Source organism: Limulus polyphemus, unplaced genomic scaffold (assembly GCF_000517525.1).
Source record: "Limulus polyphemus unplaced genomic scaffold, Limulus_polyphemus-2.1.2 Scaffold602, whole genome shotgun sequence".
Lineage (NCBI taxonomy): Eukaryota > Metazoa > Arthropoda > Merostomata > Xiphosura > Limulidae > Limulus > Limulus polyphemus.
In genome coordinates this window covers 30,921-44,612 of record NW_013666212.1, presented here as the reverse complement: position 1 = coordinate 44,612, position 13,692 = coordinate 30,921, and the positions used below count along the sequence as shown (strand labels likewise).

Below are 13,692 nucleotides of genomic sequence, written 5' to 3'. Positions count from 1 at the left end.
GACCTTATTACTGTAACAAAACAGTTTGTGTCGTAAAAACGTTATAAACGCGACTAGTAGTTATGTACGCTCTGATATATTAAAAATATATATATAAACAAAAACATCTGTGACATGACCTTATTACTGTAACAAAACAGTTTGTGTCGTAAAAACGTTATAAACGCGAATAGTAGTTATGTACGCTCTGATATATTAAAAAAAATATTGTTTATTATTCTTTAAGTTTTGCAATATCTGTAATTATTTGCTTTTTTATCCAATTCTTTAAAGAATGGGTGATCAAAATTATTTTTTTGTACCTTACTGATCTGTTTGATATTTCTGAAGTTACGCCATATGGTATATTGGATTTACCTGTCAGAATCCGGAGAAGGAAGGAAACCAGAATCCGGTGACGTTAAAGATCCATAGCTGAACTTTCCATTTTGAAGAGGGGTGGTAGGTAGTGACATACATCCCTCACAGTCCCTCGTCTCTGTCAAATGAGTTGAAGAAGGCGGAGAGAGGGATGCGGGGGAAGTCCGGTCCTTGTGACGAAAAGCAGGCCGGTGGCGATAATGGCCTGGTTGCCGCCTTGTATTTGGACGGGATTTACGGCCAATTAATCCAGCAGTACATTGACTAAACATGTGCTAATTAGGCAATAAACTTGTAATTTATGACAAACCACATGGGAATGATAATATATCAGCACCACAACATAGTGTTATACCTATCAGAGCAAGTCTGGATACTTAGTCATTTTAACATGTTCAAATGACTGACCAAAAATATAGAAACGTTAGTCTTATCCCTCAACTTCTGTAATAATAGCACACAAGATCACGTTTATGCTATTGTAAAACTGTAATGCAACTGATGTTGTTAAATGCTATGATGTTCGGCGGAAGCAGTAACGGTAAGAATGAATTAAGCACACAGCCAAAATGCCACTTTTTTCCAACGTTTGTCACTATTGTCGAGATATTACAGCAATCGGAATGTTAATTTACAACTTGTACATGTTTTCAGGGTTTCTCGCTTAAAATAAAAGCTTTTCACTCTCCGTGTAGGCACTTCAACTGTTGTTTGACCAGCTCTTGATATACTCTTCATTAACGACAGCTGAGTTACCAGCATACATCTGGCTGTCGTGCAACGCCTCTATAGAATAGCCTACTCGATTAGTGATTAACGCAGACAGCCTATTTCTTCATGCAGCTGCAACTAAGTACGAAGCTAGTTGTGATAAATCCGGGAAAAAAAGAAGAGTAAAAAGGAGTTCAAGTGGGTAAACCGAGCTCTTGAATCCACGTGAAGAAAATTTGCCAGGAGCGTATAGGCGGGGCTCAGCCGCACGACAGAGGCCGACGAAAGAGCCGTGCTTTCTGGCCGGCTCTTACATGGTTCGTGCAGCTGCTACGAACTTTAAAAGACAGTTTGTACAACACACATCGAATCGAAAGTAATCCCAGGTTAGTCGCTTTTAACAATCTTTTTGGTTCCGGTCGGTAGATTCCTAATACTTTATGCCCCGAGATAAATGCTGTATTGAATGTTATCCTTAATGAGTCACGTGGAGACTTGCTCGTGAAATGAAATCTAGATAATGGCTCGCCGAGAAATCAATGAGTGACGTCACGAGAGTTCTTTGTTGTGCGAATCAATTGTCTATAGGTAATGATGTGAGCTATGATAGTTCAACTAACTCCTCAGGTTCTTATCTTCCCCTAACCATAGCAAATCATGTCTTTTTCACTAATAACCTTGCTACGTTCTTCTTATACAAGAATTACATAAACGGAGTTCTTCAGATATAAATTACATTTATACCCCTAAAACTAAAGAAAATATATTATAACTAACAAATCCTTTTGTTTAAAGAAAGACGATTTGGACAAGTACAGTAATTTTAAGTACGGTTATTTTTCATAACGCCACACTCCGAAAAGCTGTAAACGAATAAAAAGATACAAAATCAGATAATTTTAAGAGGTGAACCTGTTTGTTTCGGATATACATATTTTAGGTTGAACTTGAAACCTGAACCAAGGTTTTTCATGGGTGTCACAGTACTCAAGTGTAAAGTATTTTCTCAGTTCGTTAAGAGTAAAGGAGAAACAATAACTATTAGATCACGTCACACCTATATCATACAGGAATGTCTGACATCACACGTAAATTACACAAATATCTGACGTCTCAGCGATATAGTGAAAAGAAACCAGCTATATTCTGTCACACATGGTCGCTAGGACTATATATCATGCTCCTGACAATAAAGCTTTCTGTTACACATGGATCGAGTTACTGGAAATGAAGTTGGATTCTGTCATACATGGTAGTTAGGAACTATGGATCAAGTTACTGGAAATAAAGTTTTGATCCATAGTTCCTAACGACCGTGTATGACAGAATCCCTTGATATATAGTCCCTGCGACCATGTATGACAGAATCCAACTTTATTTCAGTAACTGGATCCATAGTTCCTAACGACCATGTGTGTCAGAATCCAGCTGCTTTATATCCAGTAACTACATTGTGTGATAAAATCCAACTTTATTATCGCCAGGAAGTTACTGGAAATAAACCAGCTGGATTCTGTCACACATGGTCGCTGGGATTATGTATTACGTTTTCCTGGCGATAATGATGTTGGGTTTTTTGACATATGGGCCTTTTCCATATATGTCTTTACTGATTTCTTTATTAGTATAGTGTCCTGTCTCAGATTCTTGTAGTTTTATTTTCTGATATGATTCTACTTATAGTGTTCTGCTTCATATATATACCGCCCCCCAGTGGCACAGCGGTATGTCTGCGGACTTACAACGCTAGAATCCGGGTTTCGGTACCCGTGGTGGGCAGAGCACCGATAGCCCATTGTGTAGCTTTGTGCTTAATTACAAACAAATTATATATATATCTTTAATTTTATTTTATTGCAGTGGACTTCACAAATATTTCCCATTGTTACTATTATATTATGCTCCCTTATATAAAATTATTAATACTTTTACTACGAACATTTTATATAATACTTTTACTACGAACATTTTAAATAAAATTATTAATACTTTTACTACGAACATTTTATATAAAACTATTAATACTTTTACTACGAATATTTTATATAAAACTATTAATAATTTTACTACGAACATTTTATATAAAACTATTAATAATTTTACTACGAACATTTTATTTCTGATATAAATTTTACATTTCTTACTACAAGAACGACCTTCCTTATTTCACCTTTATTAATCATGCTAACACGATGCTCTCACTCTACAGATGCTAATTATTATTTTATTTCAGCGTACTTTTTATAAGGGATCTTTTCTGTTTCATGCACCGCGTTCACATAGAAATAAATATATATTTTTGAATGAAATGTTTAATGCTGATTTCAGAAATAAGAATTAAAATTTGGAGGATTGATTTTTAAATGGGAAAAATTTTCGTTTTTAAGAATTTTTTAAATTAAATTTATTTTTTATTTAAATATACATGTAATTATTTACTAATTATTCTAACTTGATCTAACCTTACATAAACTTACCTAACCTAGCAAAATAAATAAAATATATTAAAATATTTCCTTTCATTTCTCCAAATTTTAATCTATATTTCTGAAATCAACATTTTAAAACTATATTAAAAATATGTATTTCTTTCTGTTTGAACGCAGTGCACGAAACAGAAAAGATCCCTTGTAAGCTATATTTATATTACAATTTTTTCTGCTATGCAATCACTACTATTATGTTTGTAGGTGATACATCGTATTCGTATGTCGTTAAAGTTTTGTTGTACATGTTACTACTTTAACACTAATACGTAGTTATGACACTGATTCTTCACGCCTGACAGGCAGGAGGTGTTACGTCATCTAAACTAGTTAGCACTTGCCATTAATCAACATAAGGATTAAGCCAATTATAGCATTATGTTTGTGTAACATCTTTTTTTTTCTGCTTTTGCAATCTTGTTAGCAAAAGTGATTTTTCTGTGTTTGATTTATTTACACTTCAAGCTCTTTTTTTATCCTTCGAAATTGTTTTATCATGCAATATAAATTATGTAACAATCACTGTTATAAATCACTATACATTTCTTTAAAATTGACTAAAGACAGATTGCAAAAGGCGCCACGTATGGTAAATTTCAATAAAAAATCTGATTAATACGTGACTTTTATAACAAGTAAACAAAGTTTTAGAATTGCAGCAACTTGTAATGCTGTGTTGTTCGGCTGTTTAAAAAAAGAATTCACCGAAAAATTACACGAGTTGATAACTGAGTATACAGGAACAGTTACTTCTATTTACACCAAAAGTACACACGAGAGGGCTTTATATGAAACTTTACGATCGCGCTGAATACAGAACAACGTACGAATAAAGTTTATCTGACTATATTAAATAATTATGTCAGCATGACACCATTCGTTTAGCTTAAAGAATGAATAAACAAACATGACGTACATCTTTTCAAAACGACGATCTGAAAAACAATCGAACTTTCTAGGAAGCACATGACTGTGCAGTAACATCTTACACCAAGTCTGGTATAAAGTAAGACCAACTGTTTACCCTCAGTTACGTGTGTTAACCTCAGATTTCAAGATGTGGGAATGAGATTGATTCACGTAAACACACACACATACACACACGAGTGTCCATAAAGAAAAAAAATCACTGCTGATGCCTTGCTATCTTAGATATCTGGGAAATGTATGTTTTTATCCTACTTATCATAAAAATAAACAAAAACAGTAACAGTTAAAGCAATATCATCTCTAGCTTTATCACAAGTTTATAGAGCGCTTGAAAAATAGAACATAAACTACATACTGACTTTATTAATCGGTATTTTGTGATCTTCAAGGTGTTCAAGCATTGGTTTTTCATCAGAAGGAAGAAGAACTAACAACTTTCTTTGGTAGTGTCATAGCTTTGAACCATTCAATGAAAGGTTAGTAGTAGTGGTGTAACAAGCGTGATATAGGTTTCAAAAATGCGCAACTTTGTCTAACTCTTTTAGAATAAAAGAAGTAGTTGTGCGTTTACCGGTTATCAACAATCGTAAGTTCGTTTCAATGTTATCATTAAGTAAAACGAATCTAAATATTCCCCTGTCCAAGACATAAATTTTTCACTGAAAAAAACAAAGAAGAAAGTTAAATTGAAAAATGATTGCCGAAGCAAAACGCCCTGGTTGAGAGTTGCAAGCTTATATTGAAAAACTATTATCGAAGCGAAACGTTCTAGTTGGAAATTGAAAGCTTATATTGAAAAACGATTCTCAAAGCGAAACGCTCTGGTTGAGAGTTGTAAGCTTATATTGAAAACGATTAATTATTGCCGAAGCGAAACGCTCTAGTTGAGTGTTGCAAGCTTATATTGAGAAACGATTACCGAATCGGAACGTTCTGGTTGAGAGTTGTAAGTTTCTATTGAAAAATTATTGCTGAAGCGAAACGCTCTGGTTGAGAGTTGCAAATGAAAAATCTGAGAACAAAGTGCTTAACAACATGTGTTTAAGCTCGCATATGGTGAAATCTTCATTGAAAATATCATAAGAGCAAAACGTATGTAAAAGGTTGAGTCCTCTTTGTATTTCAGTTTATGTTTTGCCCATCTGGAGTAACTCTGAACCAAGATTATCAAAAAATTTATCTGTTCACTATTTGTTTTATTTTTAACCATCGGAACTGCATATATAACTAGTATTGATAATTGTTTTCAAAATTAAATTATGATAAGACGAATTATCTTGAATGCTGTTGCCAGTTTAACTGTAACACGATTTTAGAAATGTGCATAAATGAACACACGAAGACGATTAGTTATTGTCACATGTAAATCGATTGTTGGATATACAAGACTGTATAGTGTCAGTGTTATTATTTAATTCATTTTGTGAATTAATATTTAATAATTGTTGGGTTTTTCAGAAGGAAAGAGTTAAAAGCAATTATTCTAAAGGCAATAGCTTTGGTAAGTTTGGTTACGTAACTCGGTAAGTGTCGTACGTTGAATTTGCAATTCATTGGTGTCGAGGTTGTAGAAAATTCTAGTGGCATCAGTGAAAATTATATAAATAGCAGCAACCAAACAAACGAGCGGAGCAGAGTAAAAGTAAAGTCAAGTGAAAAAAGAAGTTTAACAGTTTGATAGAGATAAGGGGAATAATTTGTCTTGTCAAAAGGTATTCTAAACTAATTGAACCTACCTGTGTGGACTTTGATCAAATTATTTGAAGTTCAGGATACAACTGTGGTAACCACTAGGTAACGTAAGTGAATTATTTGCTGATACTATTGTGATAAAAGTAGAAAGCAAATAGTTTTCCTTGTCAACTGGATTCTAAAGCAATTGAGTCAGCCTAAGTGGACTCTTGACAAGAAGAAGAGAATTGTATAGTGTTTAAGACACAACTGTGATCTCCATGTTCTAAAGAAGTTTTGTACATACGTTTATCTTATTTTGAATATAATATTTTAAAACAACTGGAATGCGTGCTGTCCGTTTATTGCTCGAATTTATCGTCAACAAGTCACAGACACCTACTGTAAAAGACAAACAAACTGAATTTTTTGTCCTACTCGACGAAATCAAAGATAGGTGAGAGTGATCTTTTATGCCTATCTGTCTTCTGAGATATTTAGGTATATTGTGTGATTTTGGATATCTTCGCCTCGGACGCGCTTTCAGAATGACAGTCAAATCCTACTATTTGGACAGATAAGAAAAAACGAAAAGTTGGCGGTGGGACCTATTAATTAGCTGCCTTCCCTAAAATTTATTAGTTCAAAATTATAAGCTGCTATGCAAAGTTTGCCCCCTTGCATAGTTCTCTAATAGTGAATAACATGGTGAATATTTATAGCAAATATGAGTAACGTGGTGAATATTTATAGCAAATATGAGTAGCGTGGAGAATATTTATAGCAAATATTAATAACGTGGTAAATATTTATAGCAAACACAAGTAACGCGGGGAATATTTATAGCAAATACGAGTTACGTAGCGAATATTTATAGCAAACACGAGTAACTTGGGGAATATTTATAGCAAATATGAGTAACGTGGGGAATATCTATAGCAAATATGAGTAACGTAGCGAATATTTATAGCAAACACGAGTAACTTGGGGAATATTTATAGCAAATATGAGTAACGTGGAGAATATTTATAGCAAACACGAGAAACGTGGGGAATATCTATAGTAAATATGAGTAACGTGGGGAATGTTTATAGCAAATATGAGTAACGTGGAGAATATTTATAGCAAATATTAATAACGTGGTAAATATTTGTAGCAACTTTGAGTAACATGGTGCTCGACTGGCAAGTTGCGGGTCGCGGGTTCGAATCCCCATCCCACCAAACATTCTTACCCTTTCAGCCGTGGGGGCGTTATAACATGACGACCAATCCCACTATTCGTTGGTAAAAGAGTAGCACAAGAGTTGGCGGAGGGTGGTGATGACTAGCTGCCTTCCATCTAGTCTGCTAAATTAGGGCCGGCTAGCGCAGATAGCCTACGTGTAGCTTTTCGCGAAATTCAAAAACAAAAACAAACAAGTAGTGTGGTGAATATTTATAGCAACTTTGAGTAACATGGTGAATATTTATAGCAACTTTGAGTAACATGGTGAATATTTATAGCAACTTTGAGTAACATGGTGAATATTTATAGCAACTTTGAATAACATGGTGAATATTTATAGCAACTTTGAGTAACATGGTGAATATTTATAGCAACTTTGAGTAACATGGTGAATATTTATAGCAAATATCATCCATTATAGTTAACTGACACCAGAATAATGTTTACAATATTATTTTTTGTGTCATTTTTTAAAAAACCTTGCTTTACACTAGAATTATTTATTGGATCCATTAGTTTTTCGACTAATCATTCCAAACTATCAATGTAATAAATTACGCATTGGTCAATAAGTTTGTTGGTTACAGAGTTACTAATAATATAAGTCACACAAAATTATTTTTAACAGAAACACTTCCAATATTCCAATTAATTCCATTAATTGTTGTCTGGGTCCTCTAAATATTTCATGTAGAAAATGAATGATTTCATCAAATGTTTTGACAGTTCTTTACACAAAGTGTAGTGACAACAAAAACATCAATTCCTCAATATCATACAATGTGTGACCGGTATTGAAAAATGTCGGTAACTTAAAGGTTAAGATTTAGATAAGTCGATCCAAGTCTTTGCTGCAAACAACATCGACTATATAGTTATATCGTTAGTGTATCTCAGTGTTGTATTTATGGTCAAATTGTAAGCAACATATGGAAGACAATGTTGGAATAAAACACATTTCATACTTGAATCAAAACGCTATGAACTGTACATGTCTATATACTATATGTGCGTCTCATAAGGTTTCTTATGAAGATATAAAGTTAATTTCAACTAAGTGGTTAAACTGGTTTTAACAGTGTGCTGTGGCGTAGTGATTAGTTTAGTTAACGGGTTGCGGATCAAAGGGTCAAAGGTTGAAGACGTCGAGTTGCTGAACCCGTTCACATTTTCAGCTGTGGGCGCGTTATAAAAATGACAATGAGCTCCGTTTGTCGATTCAAAGAGCTGGAGAATTCCCTTATTGCTGTTCCTATAGTTCAATATTTCACAATTAGTGACGGTTTTACTTGAATCCAGTAGATCCCTGACCGTTTACACGAAGTGCTCGAAAGGTGCTATTCAGGTTGAATTTTATATTTGTCACTTTCTATCCATGGTTAGACTTCTAAGGGAAGGCAGCCAGTCATCAGCACCCTAATTCCAATCATCCATGCTAAAGAATTGATTGTCACTCTTATAACGCATTCACCATTAATGTTCGGAGAATATTTTGTGGTATTGCCCGTATGTGAACACGGCTCACCACTTCCAAAATCCAGAACCGCATCACAGGGCTAGACCGCTCCTCCATTCAGGTTGACATTTTTACTTTCTTTTAGGTGTAAGCTGAAATCCTTTCCTTAAAGTGTTGTATGCTGCACTTTCAGGAACCTACAACTTGTTTGATCATTCAGTTAAACTGCTCCCCCCAAAACCCTAATATTGACTTCATATATATATATATAATCAGAATCTACATGAAATAGCCATATGAATGTGCTTCTAACAAATAATAGAATCAATAAAAGGCTCTACATTTTCTAACACCATATCAGTTGTCCGAAAAGTCTTGTTGATCCAATTCTATAGCCAAGAAATGGAGTCCTCTATTGTAAGCTTATAAGCAACAGATCATAAATATCGCGTTAAAACCAAAACACAACCAAGAATCCTGATGAAAAATGACCGTGGTAAAAAGTGCAAAGTTGTGCCGTGAACTCAAATAAATTTACTTTCCAAACCCCAATATATGAGTCAGATTTTTTGATAATATGTTAGTGCTTAACTTAAATTTCTTTTTCTGGGAGGATATAAACCACTTGACAAATAAACAATTAGAGTACTTTGAACTTGAAGTAGTGTATTTTGATGGCAATGAGCCAGATTCTAGACAGTTTAAATATTGTTAGTTCGTACTTAGACTATAAAAAAATATTTAATATTTCATATCGTTATATTGTTACGCGACTTTCATAAACTTAGGAAACGTTTATAGTCTGCTCAAACCCTCAATTCACTGAATATAAACAATAACATTATCCTAAGTTATTTACTCCTTTTTAGATATATATAATATCTTGCCCCGGCATGACCAGGTGGTTAGGGAGCTCGACTCGCAATCTGCCGTGGGGGCGTTATAATGTGACGGCCAATCCCACTATTCGTTGGTACAAGAGTAGCCCAAGAGCTGGCTGTGGGTGGTGATGACTAGCTGCCTTCCCTCTAGTCTTTCACTGCTAAATTAGGGACGGCTAGCGCAGATAGCTCTCTTCTAGCTTTGCGCGGAATTCACAACAAACAAACAAACAAATCATCCAGAATTAGAATCACAATTTCTTGTTTAAATAATCATTGGCAATATTACAAATGAATAAAGCTTAATCGAGTTTGTATGGTATCTTGAATAGAATTTATAAATATTTATAATACGCCAGGTTATCTGTACTATGAGGAGCGCTTTTAATATCATGGTATCTCGTTTTATAGTTGAATGCAATTGTTTTTTGTTTTGTTTTTTTGTCGGCAACTCAGTCATAAACCTATTTGTGTCACGAAATAATTTAAATTAAGCCCAATGCTAAACATTTAATAGTAGCCCGAAGACACGTGTTCGTCTTCACTGAGGCAGTTGTTTGAAGTATTTTATTATCCAGTAATCCAGTATAAGGTAATTCTTATAGGTAATTTGATCCAGCCGAATAATAAAACCAGCTTAGAGCTAATATACTTCTCATCCAAACAGAGCATGTAAGAGCCTTTAAACGACGACATCACGAATTTCGGGTATATTTTTCACCATTTCATAAATACGTTTTGCCTACAGTTATTCAATACAACCAAAAATAATGAAATACCACACCTTCTTCTAATGTGGTTCGTTCCATAGAATGTTACTAATGTTAAAGTGTCATAAGAAAAATAGATCATAGAATTTCAAAGAATTGCTAATGTATTAGAAACTGAACCATATTAACCCGCTTATTCAGATCCAAATCGACTAACCTAACCCGCTTACTCGGATCCAAATCGACTCTAGGTATTAACCGCTTAATTAGATCCCAATCGACTAACCTAACCCGCTTACTCGGATCCAAATCGACTCTAGGTATTAACCGCTTAATTAGATCCCAATCGACTAACCTAACCCGCTTACTCGGATCCAAATCGACTCTAGGTATTAACCCGTTTAATTAGATCCCTATCGACTATAGGTGGTGCATTGGAGGTGTTAATATGGAAGAACAGTTCACTCACAAAAAGTAATCACTTCTCGAATCTTGAAACACGTCAGGAACACAAAAACCGCGTTTGGGGCATGGAATTCATCACTAGAACTTTAATAAGGGTCGATGAGAGCAAAACTTCATGTCCACTGTTAACATGAAAATCCGTGATGCTGGATTTCACTGTGAGTTTCAACCTATAAGCCACTAATCACAGCCATGAATACTAGTTATCGGGTCTCATGGTTCTTTAAGCGTCGAAACTTTGGTGAATGTCAGTGGAGATATTGTAATGAAGAATAATAAGTTTTCTATTATTCATTTGTTTCTCTTAATGGACAGATCTAAGCCGATTAGCAAACTGAAGAACAATCTGGAAGCGACTGTCTTTCTCAACAGTAGCATCATAGCATTAACTGACATGAATGACTTGTTATACTGAGACCTTTTGGATAATATTACACTAACTACATTGATGAAATCATATTGGAGAAAGACCTCTCTCAGCATTTTTATGTATCATACCATACGACAAATACTCACTGTGTCCAGCAGTGGTTTGGGGCAAATAACGTCCAGAATCGGCATTTATTATTTCAGAGCCCTGACCTGTATTCCACTGAACCATTCTAAGAAATTTCGAAACGGCGCCTGTTGTAAAAGAGTTTTTTTTTGTTTTGTTTTAGAGCAAAGCCACATTGAGCTATCTGCTGTGTCCACCACGGGGAATCGAACCTTGTATTTTAGCATTGTAAGTCCGTAGGCTTACCGCCGTTCCATTAGGGAACAAGTGGAAAATACAAATCCCAAAATCTCACTTACGATCTAATCCACAAGATTTATACCTTCAGCTCATGACGACATTCAAGGGTGTTATTAGCCTCAAAGATTGGCTAATCCCTATTAAACTGACCCATTAGTAACGATACTATTCAAGGTGTACTGTCCACCACTAAGTTTGATAACACACTGTAAATGTAAAAGTATATATATATATATATAATTGCTTTTGAATTATTAACTGGAACTTGTTAGTCATGAAATGCTTTTACAATAGCAATTAATAGGCTTCAAACATACTAGATAATACTAGGTCTCTGTGGTTGAAGAAGTACTAGTACATTTTCCCGTGCATTGAAATTACAGAACTCGTCAACGTTAATAAATTAGATCAACATTAAAACATTTTAGTTCTTGTGATCAAAACTAAAATCTAATTGAAACACATTTATTGCATCTTTCAAGTTCAGTTTGTATCATGTATAAAAAATGCAACAAATGGTGTTCAAAGTTGACTTTTTAATAAGACACACAATAAATCATCTGGTTTTTCAAATCTATCCTAGGAAGAAGTGTTTATATATTCTAGTTTGGGCTGAAGATGAGTCTTGTAATTATATGTCGGCAAAGGAGTAATTGGTATCTGTCGTTTGACACATTGTAATTACTTGAATCTTCTCATCTAGAATCACAAGCGTCGACAATAACGTAGATGATTTACATCTATAGTCACGATACTTTTTAAAGAAAACACCTGAAGAGAGAGCTACTGCACGCTATAAGTTCTTAACAAATGCGAGAAAAATCTGAAAAAAGTAATCAACAATAACCCGGATGCAGTTGGAGCTGTCGTTTCTTCGTTGTGTAATCAAACTGATAATCACTTAGAAACATGCAAACCCCTGATCACCCATCATATATGTTCCACGTAATCAAAAGCCAAGAAAGACAAACAGGATAAGTAGAAACAGCTATTATCATTTCATGTACAAAATAAAAACCACGAAACAGTATACAGGGTATATCAAAAAGTATTTTAACCAAATTTGCTTGTCTTTTTTATTTTTCTTACTTATTTCAGTTGACTAGAACAACAGAATGCACCATATATCTAAGAGTCTTTGTTAAGTTTTATGTATCGACTTCAGGATTCTGTCATTATCATCTGTTCAGTAATAGTTAATGGTTCTGCTTTGTTTAGAAATAAACCGTTATTGTCTTTCTGTTTCATTGGAAGCAATTAACTACTGGCCAGGTCGTTAGGGCGCTCGACTCACAATCTGAGGGTCGCGGGTTCGAATTCTCGTTCCACCAAACATGGTCGCCCTTTCAGCCGTGCGAGCATTATAATGTGACGATCAATTCCACTATTTGTTGATAAAAGAGTAGCCCAAGAGTTGGTGGTAGTCTTACACTGCTACATTAGGGACGGCTAGCGCAGATAGCCTTCGTGTAGCTTTGCGCGAAATTCAAAAACATACAAACAAACAAAATGAGCTGCAAGAAAAAAGTGAATAGCTGTGGGTTTGAGTTTAATTATGTACTTCCAATTTTGATTTCTAATCACACACCACTTGTGGGGCTTGCGAATAGAGGTTACTTCTCATACTGCTGAGCGAGTCCTTTTTTTATTATTTATTTTTCGTAGGTATTCCTAACAGAACCCATTCTGGTGTTCCGATTGTGTAATATTCACACCATTTTAATTGGTCTGCCTTATACGTGCGTGTTAATTGTTTACCCTAACATAGCACTTATTTCAGAACATATTTCACACTAAGAAGCAACTCTAGATTTCAAGCGACAATTGAACACACGAAGTACCTATGTCAACGCTAAGAATAAGAAAGTGCAGTGGGCAGTGAAGGCACATGAGTTGCAACGTGTGCTTTACAACAAAATTATTTAATATTATTATTTACTGAGTTCCTGAGCTATGTGGGTTATGTTTCCTATTTACCGTATTTTCGGTGTATAAGACGCACTTTTTTACCCCAGAATTTGATGTCCAAATCTGCTTGCGTCCTATACACCAAAGGTAT

The 13,692-nt window shown here is 34.7% G+C and overlaps 1 protein-coding gene across 2 annotated transcripts in view; it reads right to left on the bottom strand.

The window, feature by feature from the left end:
- The window catches only part of LOC106459404 (eye-specific diacylglycerol kinase-like), a 284,650-nt gene that overhangs the window by 249,633 nt on the left and 21,325 nt on the right, over positions 1–13,692 (bottom strand). Inside the window, exon 1 of one of the 2 annotated variants that reach the window (XM_022385893.1) lies at positions 358–1,544. The exons of the other annotated variant lie outside the window; for it this stretch is intronic. Coding sequence (XP_022241601.1) covers positions 358–632 — 275 coding nt within the window. The 5' untranslated portion in view covers positions 633–1,544. Of the gene's footprint in view, positions 1–357; positions 1,545–13,692 lie in introns of those variants that run through there. 2 annotated transcript variants of the gene reach the window in all.